The sequence below is a fragment of the Pristiophorus japonicus genome, chromosome 9, assembly GCF_044704955.1.
Source record: "Pristiophorus japonicus isolate sPriJap1 chromosome 9, sPriJap1.hap1, whole genome shotgun sequence".
NCBI lineage: Eukaryota > Metazoa > Chordata > Chondrichthyes > Pristiophoridae > Pristiophorus > Pristiophorus japonicus.
Window position 1 is genome coordinate 170,802,618 of NC_091985.1, and position 16,416 is coordinate 170,819,033.

Genomic DNA, 16,416 nt, shown 5'->3' on the forward strand with positions numbered 1-16,416 from the left:
GTGAAAGACGCTATATAAATGCAAGTCCTTTCTTTTCCCCGCTACTTAAAGCAGCACTAGGAAGTGCCTAGACCAAGGTGACCTAACGAAATATAATATTTCCACATTTCCTGCCTTTTAAATGCTGAGATGACATCCTGAATGTGGAGAACAGTGTGTTGAGGCAACTTTTTTCTTCAAATTCCAAGCAGCACTATATGTTTCCAATACATACTTCAGGATAGAATTGTGTGACCTTATTGCAAAATATTACTGTCATAAAATCGCTGGTAAACTATATAAAGATTTAAGTTGCTGTAACTGATCAGTCAAAGCAGCAGCATGAAAGCAAAGGCTTTCTTTGGCTGGTTGCACGTCTAAGTTTTGTAGATTGTAAATCTAAAATCTAGTCATCTTTGTCTTTAGCAGTGAGAAAGAATAGAGGACTCTGTTTACTCCCTCCCTGAATTAGCAGTCAATCGCCTTGTTGGGCAGGTAAGAGTGAATGTAATTCGACACCAGTTTTGCACTACTTCTCAAGAAGGATCTATCAGCCCTGGAGGGAGTGCAGTACAGATTCACCAGAATGACTCGGAGGCTTAGAGAAATAAATTATGAGGACAGGCTGCATAAACCTGGCTTGTATTCCCTTGAGTATAGGAGATTGAGGGGTGATCTGGTCGAGGTGTTTAACATTTAAAAGGATTCGATAGGTTCGAGACTTTCCTCTGGAGGGGGAATCAACCTTAAGATTAAAGCTAGGCTGTTCAGGAGTGAAATAAGGCAGCTCTTCTTCACAAAGGTTAGTGCAAATCTTGAACTCTGTCCCAAAAGGCTATGGATGCTGGGACAATTGGAGCTTTCAAGACTAAGAGACAAGGGGGGGGCGAGGGGAGGGAATTTGGTACCTAAGCGGCTCCCGTTAGCACCAGCAGATGGCGCTGACTGGGTGCTAGAGCATTATTGCCGTGGCGAGGCAAATCCAGCGCCGTACACCAAATCCCGGTCTCCGCAGCGCTGCCGCTAACAGTTATCGCCAGGGGCCTCAACGTCAGGTGGATTATGACGTTAGGGAGTGTGCAATGCTCACTGACCGCTCGAACTGCGAAGTAGATTGTTGCCACCTATCTTGGAAGAACTACCGACAGGGAGACCCGATGTGTAGCACCAGGAAGCCGGCTCCAGGAACGTTATTTAATGGGATCATCAGTAATGAGTCGCAGCTGTAGTTTCGTGGCGTTTCAATGCTTTCCTGTCAGTTTCACAGTGCAACAGTCTCATTCCTATTGCATGGTGGTAGCAAAACAAATCAAATGTCAATATCGAAGTCAGAGATCCAGGCCAAAGTTTCTGGTGTAACAGTATCAGGAGTGTTGTGGCAACGAAAAAGTAGCTCCATTTATTCTTACAGAAATCTAACTGCTTCACTTGGTTACATTAGTGGCAGTCGACCTTGCCCTCCAGGATCGACAGTGGAGGGAGCCGGAGGCAGTGAGAAAGACTAGAACGTGGCCAGAGGGAGGAGGAGGGCCATCAGGGCTCTCAACTGTTGGCCTTACTCTCAGAGGGTATTCCGAGAGCACTTCTCCCTCCCTCCAATTAAGCGAGGAGCAGTGTATTAGGAGGCTCCGGTTCACCAAGGAGGTGGTTACAGGACTCTGCCACCTCCTGCAACCAGACCTCCAGCCTCAGAGCAGGGCAACCACGGCTGTCCCAGTGGCAGTCAAGGTCACCATGGCCCTCAATTTCTTCACCAGCCGATCCTGCAACAGGAGACATAGCTAACATCTCGCAGCTCACTGTCCATTGCTGCATCCGTGAGGTCACAGAGGCTCTCTACAGTAGGAGAAGGAACTACACCTCCTTCCCCATCACCAGCAGGACGAGCGTGCATGTGGCTTTGTCAGAATAGCGGGCATCCCCATGATGGAGGGCACCATTGACTGCACCCATGTGGCTTTGTGGGCACCGAATAACAATCCTAAGCTGTTCCGCAACAGCAAAGGCTTCTACTCACTGAATGTGCAGTTGGTATGTGACTACACGCACCGAATCCTCAATATTAATACCCGCTATCTTGGCAGCAGGCCCAATGACTTCATCCTGCGCCAGACCTGTGTGCCAGGACTCTTCCAACCACCATGTCAAGCTCATGGCTGGCTGCTCGCAGACAACGGCTATTTGCTCTCCATCTGGTTCATGACTCCCCTCTGCACTTATAATAAGGTGGACGACTTAACTGCGCAGACAGCTGTTAACGGATATGTAGTAATTGGGATTACGGAGACATGGCACGCAGACATGGCTCCAGGGTAACCAATACTGGGAACTCAACATCCAGGGGTATTCAATATTCAGGAAGGAAAAGGAGGTGGGGTGGCGTTAATGATTAAAGAGGAGGTTAACGCAATAGTAAGGAAGGACATTAGCTTGGATGATGTGGAATCTGTATGGGTAGAGCTGCGAAACACCAAAGGGCAGAAAACATTAGTTGGGGTTGTGTACAGACCACCAAACAGTAGTAGGGAGGTTGGGGATGGCATCAAACAGGAAATTAGGGTTGCGTGCAATAAGGGTACAGCAGTTATCATGGGTGACTTTAACCTACATATTGATTGGGCTAACCAAACTGGTAGCAATACTGTGGAGGAGGATTTCCTGGAGTGTATAAGGGATGGTTTTTTAGACCAATATGTCGAGAAACCAATTCGAGAGCAGGCCATCCTAGACTGGGTCTTGTGTAACGAGAGAGGATTAATTAGCAATCTGGTCGTGCGTGGCCCCTTGGGGAAGAGTGACCATAATATGGTAGAATTCTTCATTAAGATGGAGAGCGACACAGTTAATTCAGAGACTAGGGTCCTGAACTTAAGGAAAGGAAACTTCGATGGTTTGAGGCGTGAATTGGCTAGGATAGACTGGCGAATGATACTTAAAGGGTTGACGGTGGATAGGCAATGGCAGACATTTAAAGATCACATGGATGAATTACTACTATTGTACATCCCCTGTGTGGCGTAAAAATAAAATGGGGAAGGTGGCTCAAACTTGGCTATCAAGGGAAATTAGGAATAGTGTTATATCCAAGGAAGAGGCATATAAATTAGCCAGAAAAAGCAGCAAACCTGAGGACTGGGAGAAATTTAGAATTCAGCAGAGGAGGGCTAAGGGTATGAGAGTAAGCTTGCAGGAACATAAAAACTGACTGCAAAAGCTTCTATAGATATGTGAAGAGAAAAAGATTAGTGAAGACGAATGTAGGCCCCCTGCAGTCAGAATCAGGTGAATTTATAATGCGGAACAAGGAAATGGCAGACCAAATGAACAAATACTTTGATTCTGCCTTCACTAAGGAAGACACAAATAACCTCCCGAAAATACAAGGGGACCGAGGGTCTAGTGGTTTAGTGGGAAGGAGGAACCGAGAGAAATCCTTATTAGTCAGGAAATGGTGTGAGGGAAACTGATGGGATTGAAGGCCGATAAATCCCCAGGGCCTGATAGTCTGTATCCCAGAGTACTTAAGAAAGTGGCCCTGGAAATAGTAGATGCATTGGTGATCATTTTCCAAAATTCCATGGACTCTGGATCAATTCCTATGGATTGGAGGGTAGCTAATGTAACACCACTTTTTAAAAAAGGGAGGGAAGAGAGAAAACAGGGAATTATAGACTGGTTAGCCTGACATCAGTGGTGGGGAAAATGCTGGAATCAATGATTAAAGATGTAATAGCAGCGCATTTGGAAAGCAGTGACAAGATCGGTCCAAGTCAGCATGGATTTATGAAAGGGAAATCATGCTTGACAAATTTTCTAGAGATTTTTGAGGATGTAACTAGTAGCTTGGATAAGGGAGAACCAGTGGATGTGGTGTATTTGGACTTTCAAAAGGCTTTTGACAAGGTCCCACACAAGAGATTAGTGTGCAAAATCAAGGCACCTGGTATTGGGGGGTAATGTATTGACATGAATAGAGAACTGGTTGACAGACAGGAAGCAAAGAGTGGGAATAAATGGGTCCTTTTCAGAATGGCAGGCAGTGACTAGTGGGGTGCCGCAAGGTTCATTGCTGGGACCCCAGCTATTTACAATTACATTACTGATTTAGATGAAGGAATTGAATGTAATATCTCCAAGTTTGCAGATGACACTAAGCTGGGTTGCAGTGTGAGCTGTGAGGAGAATGCCAAGAGGCTGCAGGGTGACTTGGACAGGTTAGGTGAATGGGCAAATGCATGACAGATGCAGTATAATGTGGATAAATGTGAGATTATTCACTTTGGTGGCAAAAAAAGGAAGGAAGATTATTATCTGAATGGTGACAGATTAGGAAAAGGGAAGGTGCAACAAGACCTGGGTGTCATGGTACATCAATCATTGAAAGTTAGCATGCAGGTACAGCAGGCAGTGAAGGCGGCAAATGGCGTGTTGGCCTTCATAGTGAGATGATTTGGGTATAGGAGCAGGGAGGTCTTACTTCAGTTGTACCGGGCCTTGGTGAGACAACACCCTTGAGTATTGTGTGCAGTTTTGGTCTCCTAATCTGAGGAAGGATGTGCTTGCTATTGAGGAAATGCAGCGAAGGTTCACCAGACTAATGCCCGAGATGGCAGGACTGACATATGAAGAAAGACTGGATCGGCTAGGCTTATACTCACTGGAATTTAGATGAATGAGAGGGGATCTCATAGAAACATATAAAATTATGACGGGACTGGAGAGATTAGATGCAGGAAGAATGTTCCCGATGTTGGGGAAGTCCAGAACCAGGCGTCACAGTCTAACGATAAGGGGCAAGCCATATAGGACCAAGATGAGGAGAAACTTCTTCACCCAGAGAGTGGTGAACCTGTGGAATTCTCTACCACAGAAAGTTGTGGAGTCCAGTTCGTTGGATATATTCAAGAGGGAGTTAGATGTGACTCTTACGGCTGAGGGGATCAGGTGGTATGGCAAGAAAGCGTGAGTGGGGTACTGAAGTTGCATGATCAGCCATGATCATATTGAATGGCGGTGCAGGCTCGAAGGGCCGAATGGCCTGCTCCTGCACCTATTTTCTATGTTTCTTTGCACCCATCATCTCCTGTGCGTGCCCATCACCCTTCTTCTAAACACCTCCCCATCGAGCTCCTCATCGGAGTCCTGTGCAGCAGAATTTGTGCACGAACTTACCCTCCGGGGAGCTGGCCCCCTCGCTGTCCTTTCCTCCCGGCCTTGCTACAGCCCACTCATCCCTGGTTCCGCACTCTGTGTAGATCCCTCTACCATACTAGCCTCTAAAGAACGCGTAGTGCCAAGTTCTAAGCTGGTGCCTGTGGGTGAGACCTACAGTGACATGGTGCATTCTTCCTCCTCCTCTTCCCCCGCCTCCCTCTCTACGGTACCCCAGGGACAAAGCATAAAGGCACAAAATTCGGGTTAATGTGAGGGGAGGGGGCCAGCAAGGGAGAAATGCATGCGTACAGCATGATTAGCTGGAAAGTGCAAAGCGCTTGTGGGGTGAGGGGAAAGTGGACTGTGAGAAGGAGTAGGAATGAACATACCGTTGCTGTCCCCAAGGGGGTCAATGTCACCAGTGGCCACGGCACCCACCTCCTGGCGCCCAATAATCTGCAGAACTTGATACTCCAGCGCAGGCAGTGGTTGGGTGTCAGCCTGTCCCCCACCTGTGCTCTCCTGCTCCCTCCTGTTGTGAGCCACCTTGGCCTGCAAGAGAAAGGAAAGTGTGTGGAGTGAATGTGGAGTGAGTGTTTGGGTGATGTGCCTGCCATAGTTGAATAGCTGTCATTGTGTGCAAGGTGTGAGATATGAGTTTGACTGTTGCGAGGTAGAGATTGTTGGTGGGTGAGTGCTAGGGGTGTGGTGCATTGGGCAGTGTGTGAGGACCCCCCGAGTGAGGTCATTAAGTTTCTTCCTGCACTGTGTGGGTCCTGGGGACCACAGTGCTGCCCGAGATGTGCTACGCTACCTCCCTCCACATGGTACGGAAGACTTGCGTCGAGGGCCTCCTGCCACTTATCGAGTAGAGCACCGCCCTCCGTCTCTCCACACCGAACACCAATGCCTCCAATGCTCGATCGCAGAATCTGCGGGCTCTCTCCCTGGGACGTGGGTCTGCCAGGAATACAGCGGCTCCGGCTCCGGCTCCGGCTCCGGCTCCTTGAGCCGCTGCTGCTTACTGAGGCAGCTGCACAGCTAGCAATGCTGAGAATGAGGTTGTGCAGCATTAATGAACCTCCCCTTTAGGAACTGGAAAAAGCCCATGGCGATCATGACTTGCGATTAGAATGCACCTGATACTGGTCCACACTTTGAGTGCAGCACCAATGAATTTGGGCTTTTGGTCTTGAATTAGGACTCCAATCATTCTTTTGAGCAGTGAGCATGAATTTTGCGTGCAGTCTAAAGCATTAGCACCTGGCGCAAATCTCCAACTTTTCTACTTATACCACCCATTCCTGGGCAACAATGAATTTCTCGCCCTTTTTGTTTGGTATGGGTACTAAGGGAACAAAGGCGCGTAAATGGAATTGGGGTGCAAATCAGCCATGATCCAAATGAAATGCAGGTTTAAGGGGCTGAATAGCCTCCTCCTGTTCCTAATGTTTCTATATTGCAAATATATTTTTGAACTATCACAATATGAGATAGTGGAAATATGAATGGAGCATTGGGGAAATGATTCTTGCAGCAATTGGGTGCTGAAGGCACAAGAGGTTATAATTCTGAATCCAGCTGAGTTGAGACAGTCACAATGTAGAACTGACCTATGACCAGAGCCTCGGTCCTTTTTTTAAAATTTATTTCAGATCTGTGCATCGCTGGCAAGGCCGGCATTTATTGCCCATCCCTAATTGCCCTTGAGAAGGTGGTGGTGAGTCGTCTTCTTGAACCGCTGCAGTCCGTGTGGTGAAGGTACTCCCACAGTGCAGTTGGGGAGGGAGATCCAGGATTTTGAACCAGCGACGATGAAGGAACGGCTGATATATTTCCAAGTCAGGATGGTGTGTGAATTGGAGGGTAGTCTGGAGTTGGTGGTGTTCGCAGGCACCTGCTGCCCTTGTCCTTCGAGGTGGTAGAGGTTGCGAGTTTGCGAGGTGCTGCCAAAGAAGCCTTGGCGTGTTGCTGCAGTGCATCTTGTAGATGGTACACACTGCAGCCACGGTGTGCCAGTGGTGGAGTGAGTGAATGTAAAGGTGGTGCATGGGATGTCAATCAAGCGGGCTGCTTTGTCCTGGATGGTGTCGAGCTTCTTGAGTGTTGTTGAAACTGTGCTCATCCAGACAAGTGGAGAGTATTCCATCACACTCCTGACTTGTGCCTTATAGGTGATAGAAAGGCTTTGGGGAGTCACTCGCCGCAGAGCACCCAGCCTCTGACCTGCTCTTGTAGCCACAGTATTTATGTGACTGGTCCAGTTAAATGTCTGGTCAATGGTGACCCCCAGGATGTTGATGGCAGGGGATTCGGCGATGGTAATGCCGTTGAATTTCAAGGGGCGGTAATTAGACTCTCGCTTGTTGGAGATAGTCATTGCCTGGCACTTAAGTGGCAAGTAACATTCGCGACACACATCAGCCCAAGCCTGAATGTCGTCCAGGTCCAACATAGACTGCTCCATTATCTGAGGAGTTGCGAATGGAACTGAACACTGTGCAGTCATCAGCGACCATACCCACTTCTGACCTTATGATGGAGGGACGGTCATTGATGAAACAGCTGAAGATAGTTGGGCCTAGGACACAGCCCTGAGGAACTCCTGCAATGATGTCCTGGGGCTGTGATGATTGACCTCCAACAACCACAACCATCTTCCTTTGTGCTGGGTATGACTCCAGCCAGTGGAGAGCTTTCCCCCTGATTCCCATTGACTTCAATTTTACTGGGATTCCTTGATGTCGAGGGCAGTCACTCTCACCTCACCTCTGGAATTCAGCTCTTTAGCCCATGTTTGGACCAAGGCTGTAATGAGGTCTGCAGCCGATTGGTCCTGACGGAACTCAAACTGAGCATCAGTAAGCAGGTTATTGGTGAGTAAGTGCCGCTTGATAGCACTGTCGAGAAATTTCTTCTCTCAGAGGGTTGTAAATCTGTGGACTTCGCTGCCTCAGAGAGCTGTGGAAGCCGGGACATTGAATAAATTTAAGACAGAAATAGACAGTTTCTTAAACGATAAGGGGATAAGGGGTTATGGGGAGCGGGTGGGGAAGTGGAGCTGAGTCCATGATCGGATCAGCCATGATCTTATTAAATGGCGCGTCTCTGTTGAGGCGTTAACCCGGGCGGAGCGGTAAATTTTGCTCCGGGAACTGATTTGTGTTTCCAGCTGCAAAATTCACCAGCTGGGCCCTGAGTGTGGGGCGGAGAGCTACGGGAGGCATTCCACACCTCTCTCAGGGCGCTAGGCCGGCCTCGGAGCGCCCGAAGAGAGGCTTCCCCGGGAAAAAAAAATATTCCCAATTCTTTACTGCCAACACATCGACACGAATCGCAAAAATAAAACAATACCAAAACAATCGCACTTATCTCGGGTAAACGTTCCTTCCCTCGCTGCGGCCGGTACAGCTCGGTCCCACCACTTTTACAGGCGGTCCCACTGGAGCATGCTGCGGATCGGGCGCGAATCAAATTTCGAACCGCTGTTGCACACTGGCTCGCCTCTCCCGGGAGGTACTACTACGTGCCCCGCAACCCTGGCATCGAATGTCCTGGCAGGGCGCTGGAAGCTGGTTCCCCGCCCGGAAATACTCTCCGCCACCGTTACTGCCTCTCCGGGGTGAAAACGGGCGACAAAATCCAGCCCGTACAGGTTCCACATCAGGGTAATAATTTATTTTGTTTCTAAATTTTTCAGGCCTTGCTTCGCTGGAATAATGAACTCCACGAAGAACAAATGTAACGAGTATTGTGACGAGAAAAAAATACTCCGACAGCTTTTCCAAGGATTGGAAAAGGCCCAGAAGGCCGACATTCTTGCTTACAGCTTTGGACACTTAAACCACAGCAACCTGCATAAAATATCAAAGCAGCAGGAAGGTTCAGTGTCATGGCGGAATGCAAAAAAGCCCACTACTTTTAAGAAAGAGAAATGTGGCGTGTCTGTCCAACAGTCAACTGACATCAAAGTAAAGAAAATGGCTGCTGCATTAGTAGACTTCAGCCTGATGACGAGTATGGTGCCAACATTGCCGGCAGCTCACAGCCCTGACCTCAACGCTCTTAATCAAAGAACTCCTGGAACTTCTCAGGTTACCCCAGATAACTCGATGAATACACAGGCCGAGGCATGCCCGGTAACCCCATATACCCAGGCACAAACGCCACAGGCTCGCTTCATAAAAGAGGAATTGGACCTATCTACTTTCATGCTCGTGAAGCCTCAACTCCAGAAATGTGAAAGATCTCCCACCGGCCAGAACCAGTTTGTTGAGTCCTCCTTGGCTGGGCTGACTAGGAAGGACCAATTCAGTAAGCTACTCGAATTCGAGAAAACAATCCTGATGAAGCAAGACCTTCTCAAAAGGGGCATGATGTCTGGTTACAAAACAGTAGCGAAATATGAGTGGAAGCTATCTCATGTAAGGGGCAGTAGCATTTTTTTCGGTGTGTTGAGGTGACTAAAGATGCAACTGAAAATCAAAATGGTGGTGGAGGGGGAAAGAGAAAACAAAATTGTATTGGGGGCTGTGGGTATTCGATGGGTAAGTACCTCTCAGTGATCGTACTTACCTGTAGAATTCCATTTTCCTTTAAATAAAGACAGACTTGGATTTATATAGCGCCTTTCACGATTACCGCACATCTCAAAGCGCTTTACAGCCAATGAAGTGCTTCTGAAGTGTAGTCACTGTTGTAATGTGGGAAACACGGCAGCCAATTCATGCACAGCAAGCTCCCACAAACAACAATGTGAAAATAACCAGATAATCTGTTTTTTTATTATGTTGATTGAGGGATAAATATTGGCCAGGACACCGGGGATAACTCCCCTGCTCTTCTTCGACATAGTGCCATAGGATCTTTTATATCCACTTGAGAGGTCAGACGGGACCTCGGTTTAATGTCTCATCAGAAAGACGGCACCTCCGACAGTGCAGCACTCCCTCAGCGCTGCACTGGAGTGTCAGCCTGGATTTATGCGCTCAAGTCCCTAGAGTGGGACTTGAACCCACAACCTTCTGACTCACAGGCGAGAGTGAGAGTGCTACCTGCTGGCAGGGGGGGCGGGTACAGCTTCATTTTTTAGTCACCGTTTGGAATGTTATGGGCTCAGATATGGGCTGTCCCGACTTTGAAAAAAATCCAACCATCACATACATCAACATTATTGCCATTATCCAAAGGGGTTGAAAAAAAATAAGTGGATACACTTTCCCCTTAAATATTTTGCAACTGATATGTTTTCCTGGTCTTCCTCAGTGCTGTTGTATAGAAAGCCTCATCTGGGTTGTGATTTGGTTCAAGTAGCAGTAAGAGCACTGAAGCTAATTGAAACAAAACCCCAGAAGATTATCTTCCTCCAAACCAGATCAAAGTAGAACGACAAACAAGAGATGGCTAGGAGTAAGTTTGATATGTGGGCGCTCAACTTGCTTCAAATAATGAGGACACCTACACCTGCAATAACAACAACCTGCATTTAAATAGCACCTTTAATGTAGTAAAATGTCCCAAGGCGCTTCACAGGACTAATACCAAACAAAACTTGACACCAAGCCACATAACGAGAAAGGTAGGTTTTAAGGAGCTTCTTAAAGGAGGAGAGAGGTAGAGAGGCGGAGAGGTTTAGGGAGGAAGTTCCGGAGCTTAGGGCCCAGACAACAGAAGGCACGGCCACCGATGGTAGGCCGGTGAAAATCTGGGATGCGCAAGAGGCCAGAATTGGTGTAGTGCAGAGATCTCGAAGAGTTGTAGGGATGGAGGAGGTTGCAGAGATAGGGAGGAGCGAGGCCATGGAGGGATTTGAACACAAGAAGAGAATTTTAAAATCGAGCCGTTGCCAGATCGGGAGCCAATGTCGGTCAGTGTGTACAGGGGGAATGGGTGAACGGGACTTGGTGCGAATTAGGATACCTGCAGCAGAGATACCTAATCAAATATTCTTCCTTATTAATTCAATATCCACAGATACAAATAGTATAAAATGAATCCATTGGAAAATCTATGCCAGCAAATCTATTAATAAATGAGTCTGAAAGACTTAAGGGACCCATAGATTCAAAAGATGTGTCATTAGTTTGCTCCAAAGCAAATTCATGTCCTCGAAATACGAACAACCTGAAGAATGTAAGTTAATAAATTCCAAATGGCCTTAATGAAATAGGACAGCTTGGGATGATCTCTCACTGTCGTTCCCACGAGATGCAGGTGGGCAGAACTAGTAGCAACCTGGAATCCTCTGCAAAGTCAGAGAGAATCTGGGCAGACAGCTTCTGAAGATACGGTGCAATCTCACTGGCGGATGCATACTAACAGAATGAAATTCTAATGTGGCGCCGGTGGTGAAAATATTTTCATTTGCTGTTGTATGGCATCAAGGTGGAGACTTGTAGATAGCAGTAACGTTGCCATTACTAACTTTTTGACCTATTCTTTAAACTTAGCCTTGGCATGCTCCAACTAGGTAGGGTCGGTTAGTGCTGAGAGGAATCATCATCATCATAGGCAGTCCCTCGAAATAGAGGAAGACTTGCTTCCACTCTCAAAGTGAGTTCTTAGGTGCCTGTACAATCCAATATGAGAACCACAGTCTCTGTCACAGGTGGAACAGACAGTCATTGAGGGAAAGGGTGGGTGGGACAGATTTGCCGCACACTCCTTCCGCTACCTGCGCCTGTTTTCTGCATGTTCTCGGCGAAGAGACTCGAGGTCCTCAGCGCCCTCCCGGATGCACTTCCTCCACCTAGGGTGGTCTTTGGCCAGGGCCTCCCAGGTGTCGGTGGGGATGTTGCATTTTATCAAGGAGGCTTTGAGGTTGTCCTTGAAACGTTTCCTCTGCCCACCTTGGGCTCGCTTGCCGTGAAGGAGTTCTGAGTAGAGTGCTTGCTTTGGGAGGCATGCGAACAATGTGGCCCGCCCAATGGGGCTGGTCAAGTGTGATCAGTGTTTCAATGCTGGGGATGTTAGCCAGATTGACGACGCTAACGTTGGTGCGTCTGTCCTCCCAAGGGATTTGCAGGATCTTGCGGAGAATAAGAACATAAGAAATAGGAGCAGGAGTTGGCCAGCTGGCCCCTCGAGCTTGCTCCGCCATTCAATAAGATCATGGCTGATCTGATCATGGACTCAGCTCCACTTCCCTGCCCACTCCCTATAACCCTTTACTCCCTTATCACTCAAAAAACTGTCTATCACCGCCTTAAATATAGTCAATGACCCAGCCTCCACAGCTCTCTGGGGCAGAGAATTCCACAGATTTACAACCCTCTGAAAGAAGAAATTCCTCCTCATCTCAGTTTTAAATGTGCGGCCCCTTATTCTGAGACTGTCCCCTATTTTTAGTTTCCCCTATGAGTGGAAATATCCTCTCTTCATCCACCTTGTCGAGCCCCCTCATTATCTTATATGTTTCGATAAGATCACCTCTCATTCTTCTGAACTCCAATGAGTATAGGCCCAACCTACTCAACCCATCTTCATAAGTCAACCCCCTTATCTCCAGAATCAACCTCGTGAACCTTCTCTGAACAGCCTCCAAAGCAAGTATATCCTTCCTTAAATACGGAGACCAAAACTGAACGCAGTACTCTAGGTGTGACCTCACCAATACCCTGTACAGTTCTAGCAGGACTTCTCTGCTTTTATACTCTATCCCCCTTGCAATAAAGGCCAACATTCCATTTGCCTTCCTAATTACTTGCTGTACCTGCATACTAACTTTTTGTGTTTCATGCACAAGGACTCCCAGGTCCCTTTGTAATGCAGCACTTTGCAATTTTTCTTCATTCAAATTATAATTTGCTTTTCTATTTTTTCTGCCAAAGTGGATAACACCACATTTTCCCACATTATATTCCATCTGCCAAATTTTTGCCCACTCACTTAGCCTGTCCATATCCCTTTGCAGATTTTTTGTGTCCTCCTCACAATTTGCTTTCCTACCCATCTTTGTATCATCAGCAAACTTGACTACATTACACTCGGTCCCTTCATCCAAATCATTAATATAGATTGTAAATAGTTGAGGCGCCAGCACTGATCCCTGCGGCACCCCACTAGTCACTGTTTGCCAACCAGAAAATGACCCATTTATCCCAACTCTCTGTTTTCAGTTAGTTAACCAATCCTCTATCCATGCTAATATATTGACCCCAACCCCGTGAACTTTTATCTTGTGTAGTAACCTTTTATGTGGCACCTTATCGAATTCCTTCTGGAAATCCAAATACACCACATCCACTGGTTCCCCCTTATCCACCCTACTCGTTACATCCTCAAAGAACTCCAGAAAATTTGTCAAACATGATTTCCTTTTCATAAAACCATGCTGACTCTGCTTGATTGAATCATGCTTTTCCAAATGTCTTGCTACTGCTTCCTTAATAATGGACTCCAGCATTTTCCCAACGACAGATGTTAGGTTAACTGGTCCATAGTTTCCTGTTTTTTGTCTGCCTCCTTTTTAAAAAAGGGGCGTTACATTTGCGGTTTTCCAATCCGCTGGGACCTCCCCAGAGTCCAGGGAATTTTGGTAGATTACAACCAATGCATCCACTATTTCTGCAGTCATTTCTTTTAAGATCCTAGGATGCAAACCATCAGGACCAAGGGACTTGTCCGCCTTTAATCCCATTATTTTACGAGTACTACTTCTTTAGTGATTGTTTTTAGTTCCTCCCCCGCTTTAGCCCCTTGATTATCCACTATTGGGATGTTTTTAGTGTCTTCTACCGTGAAGACCGATACAAAATATTTGTTCAAAGTCTCTGCCATTTCCCTGTTCCGCATTATGAATTTCCCAGTCTCATCCTATAAGGGACCAACATTTACTTTAGCCACTCTTTTCATTTTTATGTACCTGTAGAAACACTTACTACCTGTTTTTATATTTCGTGCTAGTTTAATTTCATAATCTATCTTCCCCCTCTATTATCTTTTTAGTTGTTCTTTGCTGGCTTTTAAAATTGAGCTTGTACACTTGGGGGGAAAATTGCCCCTTTTTCAGTGACCCAGAGTCCAAAGCTCCGGAGACACCGGGTAAATACAGAGTTTTCTTGCGAGTCAGAGGCGTACGCCCGTGGCAAGCCTCCGACCGCAACTTTCAGGCCAATGAACCAATCAATTGCAATTTGAGTTTCTGGTGTGGCAGATAACAGAGATCAGCTGCCGATGGGGGTGGGGAGGGGGGGCAGAGAAAAAGGGCAAAGGGCACAACTCTGGAAGAATGGAGAGGATCATCTGACCACGTAAGAAGAATTTTTTTTAAGGCACTAAGGTCAAAGCAAAGATGGTGAGTCCGTATATATCAGGAGGTAGCCTGAATGTTGAAGAATGTAATTTCCCACATTCCTGTCTCTCAGCAAATTTGTTTTGAGATGTAACGCACTCACCTTCCTTTGCTCCCATTAGAAAATAAATGTAATGTATTTTTGTCTATGCTCTCACTTCTAGTTGCTTAAATTATTTCCTTCAACAGCCTAAAAGCCAGCTGTATATTTAAAATTTATTTGTGTCATATTTGTCAAAGTTTATTCCAGTGATTTAAGTGTTTAAACTCCTGTGCCGTGTAAGTGTCCTAGTTTCTCTTATGGCGGATCTAATTGACTTCCCTCCTTACATTACAAATGTAGGAGCTGATGAAGATAGACCATCTCCCTGGACAAAACTTGAGACGCCTTCAGGTTTATAGTGATGTGTTTGAGGACATCTGCCAAGACTCGACAACATTTTGTGAAATCTTGAGGGAAATCAAGGTAATTTCCAGCTATGCAACACCGAACATATTGTGCGGTATTTGTTGCTTGTGCTATGGGAAAATTAGAAATGTGTATACAGAATCATATAATTTTACAGCACAATGGAGGCCATATTCCCCTTTCCCTTTCCTTTCCCTGTACTGTTTTGAATGCTCTTTTTAAATATTTACCTGCTTCCCCTTTGAAAGCTATTCTGGATTTTGCTTCCACCACTGTTTCTGGTAGGCCATTCCAAGTCCTAACAACCTCTGCATTAAAAAAAATGTTCTCCACACCTCTCCTCTGGCAATGGTCCTACATTGATGCCCTCTAGTTGCTGACTGACCGGCAGAAGTCATTTTTTTCTATTTATTTCAACAAAACCTTTTCAGGATTTTGAACGTCTTTATCAGACATCTCCTCTTAACCTCTTGGCTTAAAGTGAACAGATAATCAGTTTCTCTAAACGCTCCTCAGGACTAAGGCCTCTTGTCCATGATAACCCTCTGCACCCTCTCCATGGCCTCCACATCCTTCCGAAAATAAGGCACCCAAAACCGGACACCATTTTCTAACAGCGACCGAACCAATCGTTTGTATAAGTTTAACATTATCTCTTTGCTTTTATACTCTATTTTGGGATTGCGAATGCATAATTTTTCATACCATTAGCAACTTGCCCTTCCACTTTTAAAGATTTCCTTATCTGAACCCCTAACTCTCTGCTCAGCTACTCCTTTTGAAATGTTACCGCTTAATGTCTTTGTCCTTTCCACTATTCTTTCTCCCTGAGATGTCTTATCTTGTGCTTCCTCACGTTAAATTCCATCTGACAACTGATCCGCCCAATCTTAGACTTTTCCTGGAGGTAGGAATCCTTTCTATAATAATCTTTTACTGTGCCAATTACCGTTCACTTTCATCACACCGCTGATAAATGCACTATGTTCATGGTTATTTTGTAGTTAATTAAAAAAAATGTTTAGGTCACACTGTTGGACCAAACAGTGGGAGGACAGATGCACCAACATTAGTGTCCTCAATCAGGCCAACATCCCCAGCATTGAAGCACTGACCACAGTCGATCAGTTCTGCTGGGCAGGCCACATAGTTCACATGCCAGACACGGGACTCCCAAAGCAAGTGCTCTACTTGGAGCTCCTTCACGGCAAATGAGCCAAAGGTGGGCAGAGGAAACGTTACAAGGACACCCTCAAAGCCTCCCTGATAAAGTGCGACATCCTCACCGACACCTGGGAGACCCTGGCCAAAGACCGCCCGAAGTGGAGAAAGTGCATTCGAGAGGGCGCTGAGCACCTCGAGTCTCAACACCGAGAGTGTTATGTCTCAAATAAAGTTATGTAAATGAGTACTGTAGACATGAGTAAGTGTGACCTTAGTTCCTTTATTCTAACTCCAGAATAATGATACAGCATGGGAGGCCTGATTATATACAGTGCTCCCAAGGGATGCTGGGATCCCTTTGGACTCCAACAAGTATGCCCTCTGGTGGCGGTAGAATGCTGGCTACATAGGATTGCAT

At 46.4% G+C, this 16,416-nt stretch overlaps 1 protein-coding gene across 2 annotated transcripts in view; it reads left to right on the forward strand.

Moving 5' to 3' along the window:
* The window catches only part of LOC139273327 (uncharacterized protein C6orf118-like), a 130,898-nt gene that overhangs the window by 11,760 nt on the left and 102,722 nt on the right, over positions 1-16,416 (forward strand). Inside the window, exons 2-4 of one of the 2 annotated variants that reach the window (XM_070890122.1) lie at positions 406-474; positions 8,834-9,557; positions 14,769-14,891. In XM_070890122.1, coding sequence (XP_070746223.1) covers positions 8,853-9,557; positions 14,769-14,891 — 828 coding nt within the window. In that variant the 5' untranslated portion in view covers positions 406-474; positions 8,834-8,852. The remainder of the gene's footprint in view (positions 1-405; positions 475-8,833; positions 9,558-14,768; positions 14,892-16,416) is intronic. The other variant, XM_070890123.1, reaches the window with a different exon arrangement.